The sequence below is a fragment of the Salvia splendens genome, chromosome 21, assembly GCF_004379255.2.
Source record: "Salvia splendens isolate huo1 chromosome 21, SspV2, whole genome shotgun sequence".
Classification (NCBI taxonomy): domain Eukaryota; kingdom Viridiplantae; phylum Streptophyta; class Magnoliopsida; order Lamiales; family Lamiaceae; genus Salvia; species Salvia splendens.
In genome coordinates this window covers 23,762,847-23,777,573 of record NC_056052.1, presented here as the reverse complement: position 1 = coordinate 23,777,573, position 14,727 = coordinate 23,762,847, and the positions used below count along the sequence as shown (strand labels likewise).

The 14,727-nt window shown below is 41.3% G+C and overlaps 3 protein-coding genes across 6 annotated transcripts; 2 read left to right on the top strand and 1 right to left on the bottom strand.

Annotated features, from left to right (window-relative positions):
* Positions 1-9: 9 nt before the first annotated feature.
* LOC121784645 (protein WHAT'S THIS FACTOR 9, mitochondrial) lies at positions 10-1,519 on the top strand. Its single transcript, XM_042182835.1, has one exon. The coding sequence runs from the start codon at positions 199-201 to the stop codon at positions 1,411-1,413; it is 1,215 nt and encodes a 404-aa protein (XP_042038769.1). The 5' UTR covers positions 10-198; the 3' UTR covers positions 1,414-1,519.
* A 113-nt stretch (positions 1,520-1,632) lies between these two features.
* On the top strand, positions 1,633-3,973 carry LOC121784646 (putative RNA methyltransferase At5g10620). Of its 4 annotated transcripts, XM_042182839.1 has the most exons (7): positions 1,633-1,994; positions 2,066-2,097; positions 2,259-2,401; positions 2,697-2,764; positions 2,906-2,982; positions 3,267-3,412; positions 3,499-3,973. In XM_042182839.1, exons 1-7 carry the CDS (start codon positions 1,946-1,948, stop codon positions 3,536-3,538), a joined length of 555 nt encoding a protein of 184 aa, XP_042038773.1. In that variant the 5' UTR covers positions 1,633-1,945; the 3' UTR covers positions 3,539-3,973. The 4 variants fall into 4 exon arrangements, with proteins under 4 accessions (XP_042038773.1, XP_042038772.1, XP_042038771.1 ...); XM_042182838.1 differs by having other exon boundaries at positions 3,267-3,973; XM_042182837.1 differs by having other exon boundaries at positions 2,697-2,982.
* Positions 3,974-4,125: 152 nt separating this feature from the next.
* On the bottom strand, positions 4,126-5,903 carry LOC121784005 (gamma-glutamylcyclotransferase 2-1-like). Its single transcript, XM_042182185.1, has 8 exons — positions 5,759-5,903; positions 5,518-5,663; positions 5,303-5,379; positions 5,140-5,196; positions 4,995-5,051; positions 4,859-4,902; positions 4,606-4,757; positions 4,126-4,522 (listed from the first exon to the last, which is right to left on the bottom strand). Exons 2-8 carry the CDS (start codon positions 5,624-5,626, stop codon positions 4,326-4,328), a joined length of 693 nt encoding a protein of 230 aa, XP_042038119.1. The 5' UTR covers positions 5,627-5,663; positions 5,759-5,903; the 3' UTR covers positions 4,126-4,325.
* Positions 5,904-14,727: the final 8,824 nt, after the last annotated feature.

Below are 14,727 nucleotides of genomic sequence, written 5' to 3'. Positions count from 1 at the left end.
GTATGTTCCTTTTCTAGGCATCGAAAAAATTTCAAATTTTGGGTGATTTATGGAGAATGGAATCAACTTCCCAATTTCAAAATTTTATGTTGAATTTGTGAAATTTGTTTGAAAGGAGCTGCCGATTCGAATTCTGACGGGAATTAGAGATCGGATTCAGCTCGTTGTTGATGTGTATACTGAGAAGCTGAAGCATTAATGTTCAATCGTAGCCGGGATTTAATCAATCTTGCTTCCGCCGCCGCCTGCTTCCACCCATTCATCCACATTCAGGCGCGGAATCTCGTCAACGTGAAGCTCAAGTGGGTAAAAGACGCCGCACTTGATCCCGTAGTTTCCGGCAGCATTCATCTCAAAGCTACCTGTACCCTAATTTCTCTCATAGCCTCCGCCTCCAATCTCTCTCTCCCCATCCACCGCCTCTCCCGCCACCGCCGCCACCTCAACCTCCCTTCCGACCTCAAACTCTCCACCTTCATCCGTCGCTACCCCAACATTTTCCACGAATTTCACCTCCCCGATTCCAGCGGCACCCCTGTTCCGTGGTACAGATTATCGCCCGAAGCTTCGGATGTTCGCTCTCAGGAACTGCGTGTTGTGTGTGAGGATTGCTACGTGGATATCTTGAACAGGCTCCGGAAACTGCTTATGCTCACAAGGGAGAGATTGCTCCCTCTCCAGACAATCGATCAGCTGTGGTGGGATTTAGGGTTGCCACTCGATTTCGAGGATAAGTTCATCCGTAAGCATCCGGATTTGTTTTCGTACGTGAGGCTTCCTGATGATCGCGTGGGATTGAAACTGCTAGCTTGGGATGATCGCTTGGCATTGTCGAATTTGGAGTCGAGGAGCTCGATTAGTTCGGGAAATAACGAGCCTTTGTCGTTTCCCATTGGATTCACGAGGGGCTTTGGGCTGAAGAGGAAGTGTATGGAGTGGCTGCACGAGTGGCAGAAGCTGCCTTACACTAGCCCTTACGCAGACGCGTCTCATCTGGATCCGAGGACTGATGTGGCCGAGAAGAGGCTTGTTGGAGTGTTTCATGAGCTTCTCCATCTCACAATACACAAGAAGATTGAGAGGAAGAACTTGAGCAACCTTCGCGCGCCTCTTGCCATGCCTCAGAAGTTCACCAAGGCGTTTGAAAGGCATCCGGAGATCTTCTACATTTCGAAGAAGGGGGCGACGCAGACTGTGGTGCTGAGAGAGGGGTACGAGCGTGGACAGCTGGTTGAGAAGCACCCACTGGCTGATATTCGGGATAAGTACGCGAGCATGATGAAGAGTGGATTTTTGGATAGAAGCCGGGGAGTGTACAAGAGGGAGAGGAAGGGTTGTGAGTTCGAATTCGAATCTGAATCAGAGGCAGGTTGTAATGAGCTTTCAGAATATGAATCTGATGAAACTGGTTAGAAGTTGTAGTAGTCTGCCAATTTGTAGGAAACTTGTCATGATTTTCTTGTATGCTCAGCACAATTTTTATTGATGTGATAATAGTATTTGTTTGTGCATTTAAGTCCCTTGTTTTGTGAAATAATAATTCTACTTCTACCAATTTGAAGTAAAAGAAGAATGTATTGTGATGTAAGGAATGAACTGGAATGAAGAAGGAAAGATACACTTTGCAAATAATCACCAGATTCTCGCACTTCACAACAACAAACTACTTTCATGAATGAATTAAGATTAAACAGCTCATAGCCGTTCCAACTTCTCTCCAGTTCGTCATTCTGTTATCCGTTTATTGATTTAGTTGAAGCCGACGCTAGTTATTAACGTTTTCACGTTTCTTCTTCTTTACAACGCTTCTTCACTTCTTTAACTTCGAAATTCCGCAGCTTCTTCTTAGCTGCTTGTTTCAGCTTTTCTTTGATTTTTTCCGAATACCTTCAGCTACTCAGCCTGCTGCTCAATCTCTTGCATTTGAATATGCTAAAGGGTGAGAATGGAATCAGCTATCTTCGCCACCGTTAAAATCCCCCTCCCTTCTTCAGGTTAACTCCTCTGCTCAATTTTCCGCCGTTACTTTCTTCGTCACACATTTTCTAATCATCCTCTCAATCAGGCAACCGTTGCAAGTGCGCGGCCCAATCTGTGGTAAACTCTTGCTTCCCAATTTCAAAATTTCAAGTTGAATTTCTGAAGTTCCACAGAGTATCGGCGGGGTGAAGCTATGTTCAATTTGTGAAGTTCCCAATTTCAAAATTTTTATGTTGAATTCGTGGTGAATTACAATGCGCTTTTATATTTGGTTGAAGAGAGCGCTGCCGATTCGAATTCTGACGGTTGGGAAGAAGAGGTCGGCGGGGATTCAGCTCGTGGTTGACGAGTATACTGAGAAGCTCAAGCATTATTGCCCTGTCCAAGATGTTCGAATCAAGTCCAACCCTAAAAATGCTCGGTTTGTTTAATTCATTAACTTCATAACAATACAGCAAAATGCAATCCAGTAAATTTTCTGTTTCCTTGTGCCGATAAACCCGATAAATGGATGAATGATTACATTTGATAGGATATAGATTCAATTTGTAAATAATTGTAATATAGGATTGTTGACACCATGCAATTTCTAATATTTAAGGACTTCTCTTCCATGTTAAAAAGATGCAGTATGATTTCATAATGTTATTTCTTAAAGTACAGATCTAGAGAGTATGCAGTATGATTCTTACAATTGTATTATTTCCTTTTCACAGTGACTCAATGGTTCAGATTGAACATGAGGATATGGCTGTGATGGGACTCATCAAGTCCAATGAATGGGTAGACCTCTGTGGTGAACCTCTTTCTGGTTGCACTTTGATAGCTTTTCTTCTTGTAATCTATCAAAGATCTTGTCCCAAATGCGGGATAGTTTTAATGAGGGAGTTCGTGTCTTATTTTTTTCTCATCATGTGGATGCAAATTGTGATGTTGGATGAGCGTGGACGTGATGTGAGTTCAGAGCAAATGGCGTCCCTAATTGCAGATGCTGGAAATACAGTATGTGACTACACTTAATTCTCACTGTATTTCATGTCATAACGAGTGGGAGAAAGCCTGTGTCCTTTGTATGATTTGAATGGTCCAATCTATTAATTTCCATGCTCGTTTTTAGCAACCACTAGGTGTACTCACATTCTGAGGGTGAAGCTAACTATGTGCTTAAAAAAACGCAGACAAAATAGACGTAGGGAAAGGAAACCGGTAGATAGGCTTTACTCATCTTGTATTGAATCTGGTATCTGCTACTTACGATGCATGCACTGAGTTCTTGCTTGCAATAGGGGGCTTCAAGCATACTGTTCTGTGTTGGTGGGCCATACGGGCATGGAAGGCAATTGAGAGAGAGAGCTGATGTATCAATCCGGTTATCATCTTTGGTCTTAAATCATGAAATTGCACTGGTTGTGTTGGCAGAGCAGCTCTACAGGCGAGAAACATATCAGTCAAACTCCATAGTTTCCCGTGCGTGTTTAGATGGTTTCGACTCTTTATGAATTATGTTATGGTTTACAGGGCTTGGACTATTCTCAAAGGCCAGAAGTACCATCATTAGATACTAGTTCGTCTTTGCTCTGTCAAGCATGTTGGATTTGGAAATCATACTGTAGTTAAATTGGTCTTTTAAGCCATTGAAGATGAATAGAACTTGCACCACAAAGTCACAGCTTCTGATAGTAGTGCTTCTTGTGATGTTGGATGGCTCTGCTGCAGTTACTAGATGGTTGCAGTTCCAAACGTTTCAAATCCTCTATCGGGATGGAGGTTCGAGCTTATTTTCGTTGTAAGGTTAGCTGACGTAAAGCAGGAGAGATTTGTGTGATATAATCTGTCCCCAATCCTACAGCTGAAGGATATAGAGGCGAGAACCTTGACATCATTAAGGTGATATTCTATGGGTTATTTGTGTTAAGTGAACCTCTGCATTTTATTGTACATTTATTGAATTTGGTTTTAATTTTTGATATATACATTTTCTTTTGAGTTGTAATATAGGCTTTAATAACTGCACTTATGTTTCTTCTCTGTTTTACGTTTGAAGAATTTTTATGCGTGTTCATTTTAGTTCAGTTTTTATGTGTCTGTGTGTTCATTGCAAATAAATCAAATATGGCTTGTGGTTGTGAGATTAAATATAAGAAGTGGTGGAAATTTTGAAATTATTTTATTAAGGCTAAAAGAAAAACAATATGGTAAGCTGCATGCAGCCAAAAGATAGATTGGCCGATGCTTTCTTCTTCTTCTTCTGTATTAAAAAACTAATAGAAAATAAAAGAACTACAATAGCCTAGAAATGCTACTGCCTTTGTTAGAGAAATGTTCTCATCTTCTTCTATCAAGAACTACGAATCCATGGTGATTGCTCCAGCCAAAGCATTCACTTTTTTCAGTGGCGAATCCGAGGCGACTACACCAAGCGATGTCTTCATTTTCACTGGCGACAAACTCGACAACTTGTTTTCCTTTGGCACACCGCCAAGTTCCATAAGCACCTTCCTCACCTCGTTTGCTAACTCAATAACGTAGTCATCTTCATGACCTGTTCCAATACATTCACCCAATCAACAACAACTCTACTAACATCTCTGTCTTATTCAATATCAAGTTGTACTATAATATTACCAATATTAAACATGGCCTTCTCCAGCAAGAAAAGGTAGTCCCTGTTGTTGCCAAAGGGGCCAAAAGCCGTAGCAATTTGCCTGGCCATCTCCTCCAAAGGGGCCGGCCCTAAATAGTACTTGTTTGATATTTTGTCAGGGGTCGATGTGAATCTGCAAATTCACAAAGCAAACACCTTTCAGCAAAAAGGATCCAAGAATTTGAGATTTAGATGCTAACTGATTGCAATCAGAGTTGCCAAAGAAGTACTCACGCTATCACACCAGTTACAAAGGGTTGTTCAGAATCATCACCCTCCTGCAGTTAAAGAAAACTAAAGATCAATTGATGAATTTCAATTTTGGGACTTAACAAACAAAAACGAGATTGAATTGAAAATCATTGCTTACTTTGTAGAAATCAACCAAAGTTTTCTGGTCATACTCGCATTCTCTTCGCTCGAGATACTGATACAACATTTCAATTAATTACCGTGAGTAATCAACATACTGTAAAATGTAAATTAAACATATAATCATTGAAATGAAGTAATACCGCCATCGCCGCCTTTTCCTTCTCCGGCCCACCACGAACGCAATATGCTGCACCCCACTGTAGAAAGAATCAAAACTGAATATTACTCCTTTAATACAAAAAACGCGCGAAAATTGGAAAGGGGCAACAAATTATGGAAGAAATTAAAAATTTTATCACTTACGCAGATCGCTCCTTCGGTTTCTTCCAAGGTGCAAGTTCTAGCAGGGTGCTCGGGGGTACCTCTATGATCAATGCAAGCTGAAATGCATCAAATTAAACATATGAGTTCACATACAAATACAGATCATAGAAATGAATTCCGCTGTTTAGGTTAAAATCAGTCAACTTCGAAGCGATTTCGAAATGAATAATCATAATCAGGGGAAAATGCATCACCTAAATCGAAGACACGTCGGTAGTCCTTAACAAACCCTATCACTTTCTCATCGACTTCGAAGCCAGGGTTCCACACCAACGAACCGTATCCGAAAACCCAGAAAACCATCTTTGAATCGCGCTAAGCTCGGAGAGACAGAAAAAACCTGCGCAGCGAAGAAATCGACAATTAATTCAAATCCACGATCATCATTCCAAAATCTAGAAGCTAAGAGGGAAAATGCGAGGAAAAAGAACGCACAAGGCAGGAATTGAGAGCAGCGGCGGCGGGATTTGGGGAAAAACCGCGAGTAAAACCTTGGCAGAGCAGAGAGAGAAGCTGTGGTGTTGAAAGCTTTAGGAATTATTCTGTGGATTTCTCTCTCTCTCTCTCTTAGATTACAGAGAAGACAATGGTGAAATAAAGGGGGCGATATGCGAGCTATTTATAGCACTCACAAAACCGCGTTTGTGAAAATAGAATGTTTGGATGTATGTGGATGGCATGATTGATACATGCATACATACAATTGCACAAATCTTGGAACTTGGAATTAAGCTCATTTTATTCTATCCTTTTTATTTCTTTATTTTGTCACTAATTAAATTATTTTTTCATCTTTTGAAAATTGAAAAAATATTATTTTTTTAATGGAGTGTAACTGCTTATAAGTGGATTGAAACGAACATAACTGAATATGGATATTAAATCGTCGTGACATGGCTGAAAAAAAAGAATACAGATGACATAATAATAGAATAAAATTAGAAAAGTGAGAGAAGATAAGCTCAAAGTCTTACTTACGATATTTTTCCCTACTTAGAATTTTCTTCAAACATAGCAAATTTTTTCCTTTATTAGTGATTATTCTAATTTTCGTGGTTTCGTTATTTGTCCATTTTAATTGAATTTGAAAATTAGGTTAAATAAGGAAGAGATACTGATTAATCTTTTAATAATATAAAAACTACTAATTTCGATAAATTACTTTGAAAATTCTCCTACGCCCATGATACTTTTGATAATACTAGAGTGATGAATCGGCGAACTTTTGACGATGATGAATGCTGGAAAATGCAGATCACGACACAGAGATTTTACGTGGTTCGATTTACTGAGGTAAATCTACGTCCACGGGAAGAAAAGAGGGCAGAGTTGTATTGCTTGATCTGTTTTTTTACAGCTTACAATACAGACTTGCTATTTTGTATTTGATCTCTAGAAAGCGAGAGAGTCTCTCCCTATCTATCTGATCTAGGTTCTATTTATACATTAAACCAAGATCGTGGCATGCAGCCATTTACTAGGTAGTGGATGTCGTGGAGATCGTGGCGATCTTGCATGGGTCCACTATCCTGCATGAGTTAATGACTGCTTGACACCACTAAATAGATCGTGGGTGTAGTGGAGGTGGAAATCCTGCATGAGTCCACTATCTCCTAGTTCGGTCGAATACTGAGACCGAACTGCTGAATTATTGCCGAGCAGCTTTTGCCGATCTGAGAGTAGAGCTTGATGCCGACCTGAGAGCAGAGTTTGATTGGTTGGCTTTTACCGAGCTGTAGGCTGGGGCCGAACTCTTTGGTTGTGCCGAACTGAACTCTTTAGTCATGCCGGACTGATACTCTTTAGTCATGCCGAACTGATACTCTTTCTTGGGCTTTAGGCTGATGGGCTTTACTGCTGTTGGGCTTGTTTAGTACGTACTCCATCACTACCCCCCCCGGAAAGCGAAGTGAATTACTTCGGCATTCTGGATAAAGGTACGGGGTAAGTCGATGTTTGTCCTTGGTCTTATGAAGTGAACTCTTCTTTGACCGGACTCGTCTTTGGTCTGATGAAATAAACATCTTTGACCGGACTCGTCTTTGGTCTGATGAAATAAACATCTTTGACCGGACTCGTCTTTGGTCTGATGAAATAAACATCTTTGACCGGATTAAGCTTGTGTCCTAATTTGGCGAGTTTTATCGCTCGGATCGGACTTTCCGTTGTCCTAATTTGGGGATCGGACTTTCCCTTGTCCTAATTCGGCGAGTTTTATCGCGTGGATCGGACTTTCCCTTGTCCTAATTCAGGCAAGTTTTATCGCGTGAATCGGACTTTTGTTGCAGTTCGTTTCAGACGAAGTGCTTGATTTTTAAGCCGAATTGTGGTCTTGTATCTTCTGTAGAAGCTTTGACTCACAATCGTTGGCTTGTTGCAGCTCGTTTCAGACGAACTGCTTGTTTAAGCTGAATTGTGGTCTTGTATCTTCTATAGAAGCTTTGACTCACAATCGTTGGCTTGTTGCAGCTCGTTTCAGACGAACTGCTTGTTTAAGCTGAATTGTGGTCTTGTATCTTCTGTAGAAGCTTTGACTCACAATCGTTGGCTTGTTGCAGCTCGTTTCAGACGAACTGCTTGTTTAAGCTGAATTGTGGTCTTGTATCTTCTGTAGAAGCTTTGACTTCACAATCGTTGGCTTGTTGCAGCTCGTTTCAGACGAACTGCTTGTTTAAGCTGAATTGTGGTCTTGTATCTTCTGTAGAAGCTTTGACTTCACAATCGTTGGCTTGTATATGTTCTAAGAAGGGGATCAGCCTTCGAAGAACAAGATACCTCAGTAACATTTGTAAGAGACGACACGCATATAGACAGACAAAACGCATATAGACAAATAAAAAGCACATAGAGACAAACAAAAACCAAGCAAACCAAATAAAGCACATTGACCGAACAGGACTCAAGACTGACTGACCGGACTGTCTCTTACAAATGGAACTTTTTGAGGTTGGAAATGTGCCATGTTCGGGGTACCTGTTCTCCTGACATGTGAGCCAATTTGTAAGACCCTTTGCCGAGGACTTCTGACACCCGATACGGACCTTCCCATGTGGGTTCGAGCTTGCCCAGCTTTTCTGCTCGGCTTACTTCGTTGTTTCTCAAAACGAGATCTCCCACTTGAAATTGCAGCTTCTTCACCCTTTGGTTGTAATACCGGGCTACTTGCTCCTTGTACTTGGCTGCTTTTATGCATGCCAATTCTCTTCTTTCTTCGGCAAGATCTAGCTCGGCTCTCAGTCCGTCGTCATTCATTTCTGCCGAGAAATTTAGAGTTCGGGGACTGGGTACGCCGATCTCCACCGGAATCACGGCTTCAGTGCCGTACACCAGACTGTACGGAGTTTCACCGTTGGAGGTTGTGGGTGTAGTTCGGTAGGACCATAGGACTTGAGGGAGATTTTCTACCCATTGTCCTTTGGCTTGTTCTAACCGAGCTTTTAACCCTTTCACCAGGGTACGATTTGTTACCTCCGTTTGTCCGTTTGCTTGTGGATGAGAGACCGAAGTGAACCGCTGTTGAATATTCAGCTCTTGGCACCAATTCTTGAACGTCTTGTCGGTGAACTGAGTCCCGTTATCCGAGATGAGGATGTGGGGTATGCCAAATCGGCACACTATGTTCTTCCAGACGAAATCCAATGCCTTCGAGCTCGTTATCGTAGCTAATGGTTCAGCTTCCACCCACTTCGTAAAGTAGTCCAAGGCAACGATTAGGAATTTCATTTGCCGAGGAGCTTGAGGAAGTGGTCCCACTATGTCTATGCCCCATTGCATGAAAGGCCAAGGGCTCTGCATAGTGGATAGATCGGTCTGCGGCATCCTTGGGATATTTGCATGGATTTGGCACTTCGGGCAGGTCTTGACGAGCTGCACTGCTTCTTGTACCAAGGTTGGCCAATAATATCCCCATCTTAGAACTTTTTTAGCTAAAGCTCTAGCTCCGATGTGGCTGCCGCACGATCCTTCATGAACTTCTCTGAGGATGTAGTCCGTCTCTTCTGGTCCTACGCACCGCAATAACGGCTGGAGGTAAGACTTTCTAAAGAGGACTCCTTCATGAAGTTCGTACCGAAGTGCTCGGCACGTGATCTTCCGAGCTTCTCTCTTATCCTCGGGCAATTGTCCTTGATCCAGATACTGCAAGATCGGCGTCATCCAGTTCGGCGAGCTGGATACTGAATGTACCTCGGCTTCATCAATGCTTCGATGCATTAATTCTTCCGCCTTTGAGCTCGGATCTGAGGCCAACTTACTTAAGGTATCTGCTCGGCTATTTTCCGCTCTGGGAATGCGGATTATCCGAAAATAGGAGAAACTTCGGCTGATGCTTTGCGCTTTGTCCAAATACTTCTTCATTCTCTCGTCACGAGCTTCACTTGTACCCAACATGTGATTTACTATGACTTGTGAATCACAATGGACTTTGAGAGATTTGACGAGCAGACTTTGCGCTAACTGGAGTCCGGCCAGGAGGGCTTCGTACTCGGCTTCATTATTAGTAGTGGGGAATAGGAACCGAAGTGAGTAGGTTACCTCGTGTCCGTCGGGAGCGACAAGTAAAATACCAGCTCCACTTCCCATCTTGTTTGAAGCTCCATCTACGAATCCGCTCCAGCAGTCCGGCGGCTCTTCTTCGGATTCCAAGGGCTGTGCTAGTTCGGCATTGGCAGAATTTTTCTGTTCGGCAATGACAGGGATTGCTTGATCGAACTTGGCCTCTGCAAGAAAATCTGCCAAGGCTTGTCCCTTGATGGCTTTTCGAGGTAGGTACTCGATTGAGTGTTCTCCCAGCTCTATGGCCCATTTGGCGATTCTGCCTGATGCTTCTGGCTTGGTCAAAACTTGCCGAAGAGGCAGATCGGTTAAGACGCATACCTTGTGAGCATAGAAGTATGGCCGCAGTCTCCTTGCTGCATTTACTAACGCCAGAGCAATTTTCTCCAGAGGTTGATACCTTGTTTCTGGACCTCTTAATGCTCGGCTTGTAAAGTAGATGGGAAACTGCTTTAGGCCTTCTTCTCGTACAAGCATCGCGCTGATGGTTTGATCGGATGTCGCTAAGTATAAGAAAATCACTTCGGCATCTGTTGGAGCAGAGAGAATTGGAAGCTCGGCTAAATAACTTTTGAGCTCGTCAAAAGCCTTTTTCTGCTCTATGACTTCAGAGAGGATTTAGTCTTCTCGGCAGGGAGAGCGTCAATAGTTAGGATTACTCCATCATATTGCGGCTCGTTATCGTCTTCGGGATCCCGTTGCCTTTTCGGATCCTGAGGAGCGCAGTTCGCACCTCCCTGCTTTTTGTTCCTTTTCGGCTGCTTGCTTTGGTATTTTTTTAACGTCCCTGCTTTCACAAGGGCATCAATACCTGCAGCCAAATGTTGGCACTCCTCGGTATCGTGACCGTAGTCTTGATGGAAGGAGCAATATTGATCCTGAGGTCGGCGCGCGGCCGATTTCGTCATCCGCCTTGGCTCTTCGAACATATCGGAATGTAGTTCGAAAATTTCCGCTCTTGACTTGTTTAAGGGTACGAACTGAGCGGGCGGCTTCTCAGGATTGAGACGTGGTCCCAATCTGCCTTGTACCGGTGCCCTTTGAATTCTTTCAAAAGGAGTTCGGCGAGGAAGCCTCTGGTCGCTATGATCGGGCTTCTTTTCGTCTCCTCTAGATGAGCTGTCTAAAGACCGTTTTCGACGGTCTGCCTCATCGGCACGGGCGAACTGGTCCGCAATGTCCCACATCTCTTGAGCTGTTTGCGGACTGCATTCCACGAGCTTTCTGTAGAGAGCTCCGGGCAGGATTCCATTTTGGAATGCCGAAATGACAAGTAGATCATTGAGATCATCTACTTGTAGGCATTCCTTGTGGAATCTCGTCAAAAAGTCGCTGATCTTTTCGTCGTGACCTTGACGTATAGAAAGCAGCTGAGCCGAAGTGATCCGGGCTTCCGCTTTCTGAAAGAACCTCCTGTGGAAAGCATCCATTAGATCTCGGTAGGATCTAATGCTGCCTTGAGGAAGGCTGTCGAACCACCTTCTGGCGTTCCCGATGAGCAGCTCGGGGAACAGCTTGCACATATGGACCTCATTGAGACCCTGGTTCGCCATATTATACTGATAGCGTCCCAAGAAGTCATGAGGATCCACTAGCCCGTCATAAGTCATTGACGGTGTCCGGTAGTTCCGCGGCAAAGGAGTTCGGGTGATATCGTCCGAGAACGGAGTCTTTAATGCTCCGTACATGGCGAACCCGATATTTCTTCGGTACGGAGGAGATGGAGTTCTCCTGTGGTTCCGGTACCGAGGAGGAACAGGAACATGTCGGGGTTGAGGATTCTTTCTCCTGGATGACACGTCACTACTGCGGTAGTGACTTTCATGTCTGGATGAGGAGGGAGAATCCGCCGTTGTCTTCTCCGGATGTTGGCTCTTCTGTAGGAAGGTTAAGAACTCCTCCTGCTTCTCGGCCAAGAACAGCTTGACAGCTTTATTTAAATCGGGCTGCTGGGAAGACTCGGTGCGATGACTCCTGGAGTGGCTTGTTCCTTCTTCGTGAGAACCGGAGGTAGATGTCTCCCGAGGCCTTTTTTCAGACCTGCGAGCTGGACTAGCTTCCTCACGGTTATCACGAACGGTATTATGGGTGTTACGTGATCTGGTATGCATTTTTTTTGGGATGGAAAAAGGGTCAAAAATTCGCTTTATCACAAATTTGGTTCTCTGGTTCCCACAGACGGCGCCAGTGATGAATCGGCGAACTTTTGACGATGATGAATGCTGGAAAATGCAGATCACGACACAGAGATTTTACGTGGTTCGATTTACTGAGGTAAATCTACGTCCACGGGAAGAAAAGAGGGCAGAGTTGTATTGCTTGATCTGTTTTTTTACAGCTTACAATACAGACTTGCTATTTTGTATTTGATCTCTAGAAAGCGAGAGAGTCTCTCCCTATCTATCTGATCTAGGTTCTATTTATACATTAAACCAAGATCGTGGCATGCAGCCATTTACTAGGTAGTGGATGTCGTGGAGATCGTGGCGATCTTGCATGGGTCCACTATCCTGCATGAGTTAATGACTGCTTGACACCACTAAATAGATCGTGGGTGTAGTGGAGGTGGAAATCCTGCATGAGTCCACTATCTCCTAGTTCGGTCGAATACTGAGACCGAACTGCTGAATTATTGCCGAGCAGCTTTTGCCGATCTGAGAGTAGAGCTTGATGCCGACCTGAGAGCAGAGTTTGATTGGTTGGCTTTTACCGAGCTGTAGGCTGGGGCCGAACTCTTTGGTTGTGCCGAACTGAACTCTTTAGTCATGCCGGACTGATACTCTTTAGTCATGCCGAACTGATACTCTTTCTTGGGCTTTAGGCTGATGGGCTTTACTGCTGTTGGGCTTGTTTAGTACGTACTCCATCATAGAGCAATTTTGACAAAATATGTAGTCAATTTACTTTAGTTTATTAAATTTTTATCAAAGTTAAAACAAATTTTTATGTTACATTTATGAAGGAACATCATTTTTGGTCCACGAACTTTGCCAAAGTATCATTTTAGGTCCGTGAACTTTGAAAATATCATTTGAGGTACTTTTTACTATTTCCAAGTTTTTTTGGACGAAAATACCCTCAATACCTTAAAGTGTATATATTTTTAATAAATTTATCATATACTCATAATTTTTTATAAATATCTTTATAATATATTTTTGACAAATTTTCTAAATATAATTTGACCTTAAATATTATCACTTAGTTTTGTGACATGCAAGTAAAATTGCTTCTTCAATTTTTTATATTAATTTTTTTTAAATTGAATAAAGAACTTTTCTTTGAATAAAGATCTTTTGTACTTGGTGTTGACGTTCCAAGTGGGAGACTTGTATAGGTTCATTGAACCTGGACGTTTTTAAGTGGAGATGTTGTCTTGAAGGACCAGCATTTATAGTACGTTGACGATGTTTTGAATAAATTTAATTACCAACATTCATTGAACTTGGACGCTTTACGGTCAATTAGAAACTGTTTAACTGTATTTATGTGCACAGTTATTGTTTTATTTTTCGTGAGATCAAATTTATTATGTCCACATTTCATATATCTTGATTTTGTTGACAAAGGTTATACTGAATAACTGAATTATGTACAAATATTCAATAGGGACAATATCTGTGAGAAAACTGTATTCTGGCATTCACACGGCAATCACAATTTATCGATTAATGAAATAAATGTAGAATTTATAGTTTTCCAAATTAATGAATGAAACAATTTTTTAACATTGTAGACTTGTAGTATGTAAATATTTCAACTACTTTTATTGTGTACTAAGATGCATCATGTGCATTTAATTTTAAGGTAGTCATTTTGAGACGCAGTGTTTCTACTTATACTATAGTGAGTAGTTATAGTATCACTCCTGTGCGATGAACGGATCTATTTAATTTTATTATAGTATATTTGTATTTTTAATAAATTACTTAAAATCAAATATAACTCTATTATCAAAGGGTTAAAGATCACAAACGTGTAAAACAATTTAAATGTGCTATTAAATACATGTACGATGCATGCATTTTAATTTATTTAATATTAATAAAAATTTATATAAATAAAGTAATATCTACACGCAAAACAAAAATAAATATGTGTAGATAAAATAAATATTGTTAATAGATTACTGAAAGAAAAACAATTCCCCAATCACAAATTAATCTAGATAATGAATTACCGGTGAAAGCAAACATTATTAATACATAAATGGAAAAAAATCTATCTTATACAAAACTAATTTCATGTTAAAAAATGAATCCATCGTACAAAAGGGCAACTCAGTAAAATCATTCATCTTGCTTTCCTTAAATATAACTTTAACTCTTTCTTTCTTTTTTAATATTAATAATAATAATAATAATAACATATTATTAGAACAAATTAATTTGGCATCAAAACGTTTAGGTGGACTTTCAACTTTTTAACTCAATAATTCTATATGCAAAAAGAAATAATAAACTAAATTTTTAACAATATATACTCTAATTTTACCGTCACATTTTTTTTGTCTTCTCTCCTATGTGATTGATACTCATTGTTCTTTATCCCTCACGGTCTTTTTCTCTAATTTTTTTTGGTTGTCAAAATTTGTGGGCTAAACAAAAATTCAATTGCTACTCATGTCAGTCAATCGGTAGCCGCTTTGCAAAACTAAAAAATTCTCTCTAAAAGAAGAATAAAATAGGTGTAATTCAATTGCTACTCCTGTCAGTCAATTGGGAGGCGTAATTTATTTGGAAACTCTTCTTATCCTTCACTCTACTACTTGCCTCTAGGGGTGGCAAATCGTGTGTGTCGAGTCGTTATCATGTCGACACGATAACGACACGAACACGATAACAACAAAC

Bases quoted from the DNA above. Each gene is read 5' to 3' on its own strand.
- LOC121784646 (XM_042182836.1), top strand. From the start codon at position 1,946: ATGGAATCAGCTATCTTCGCCACCGTTAAAATCCCCCTCCCTTCTTCA. The intron at 2,098-2,258 runs GTAAACTCTTGC...ATTTGGTTGAAG, and splicing joins AGTGCGCGGCCCAATCTGTG to AGAGCGCTGCCGATTCGAAT. The intron at 2,983-3,266 runs GTATGTGACTAC...TGCTTGCAATAG, and splicing joins TTGCAGATGCTGGAAATACA to GGGGCTTCAAGCATACTGTT.
- LOC121784645 (XM_042182835.1), top strand. From the start codon at position 199: ATGTTCAATCGTAGCCGGGATTTAATCAATCTTGCTTCCGCCGCCGCC.
- LOC121784005 (XM_042182185.1), bottom strand. From the start codon at position 5,626: ATGGTTTTCTGGGTTTTCGGATACGGTTCGTTGGTGTGGAACCCTGGC. The intron at 5,197-5,302 runs GTAAGTGATAAA...TTCTTTCTACAG, and splicing joins AAACCGAAGGAGCGATCTGC to TGGGGTGCAGCATATTGCGT. The intron at 4,758-4,858 runs GTGAGTACTTCT...GTGAATTTGCAG, and splicing joins TTTGTAACTGGTGTGATAGC to ATTCACATCGACCCCTGACA.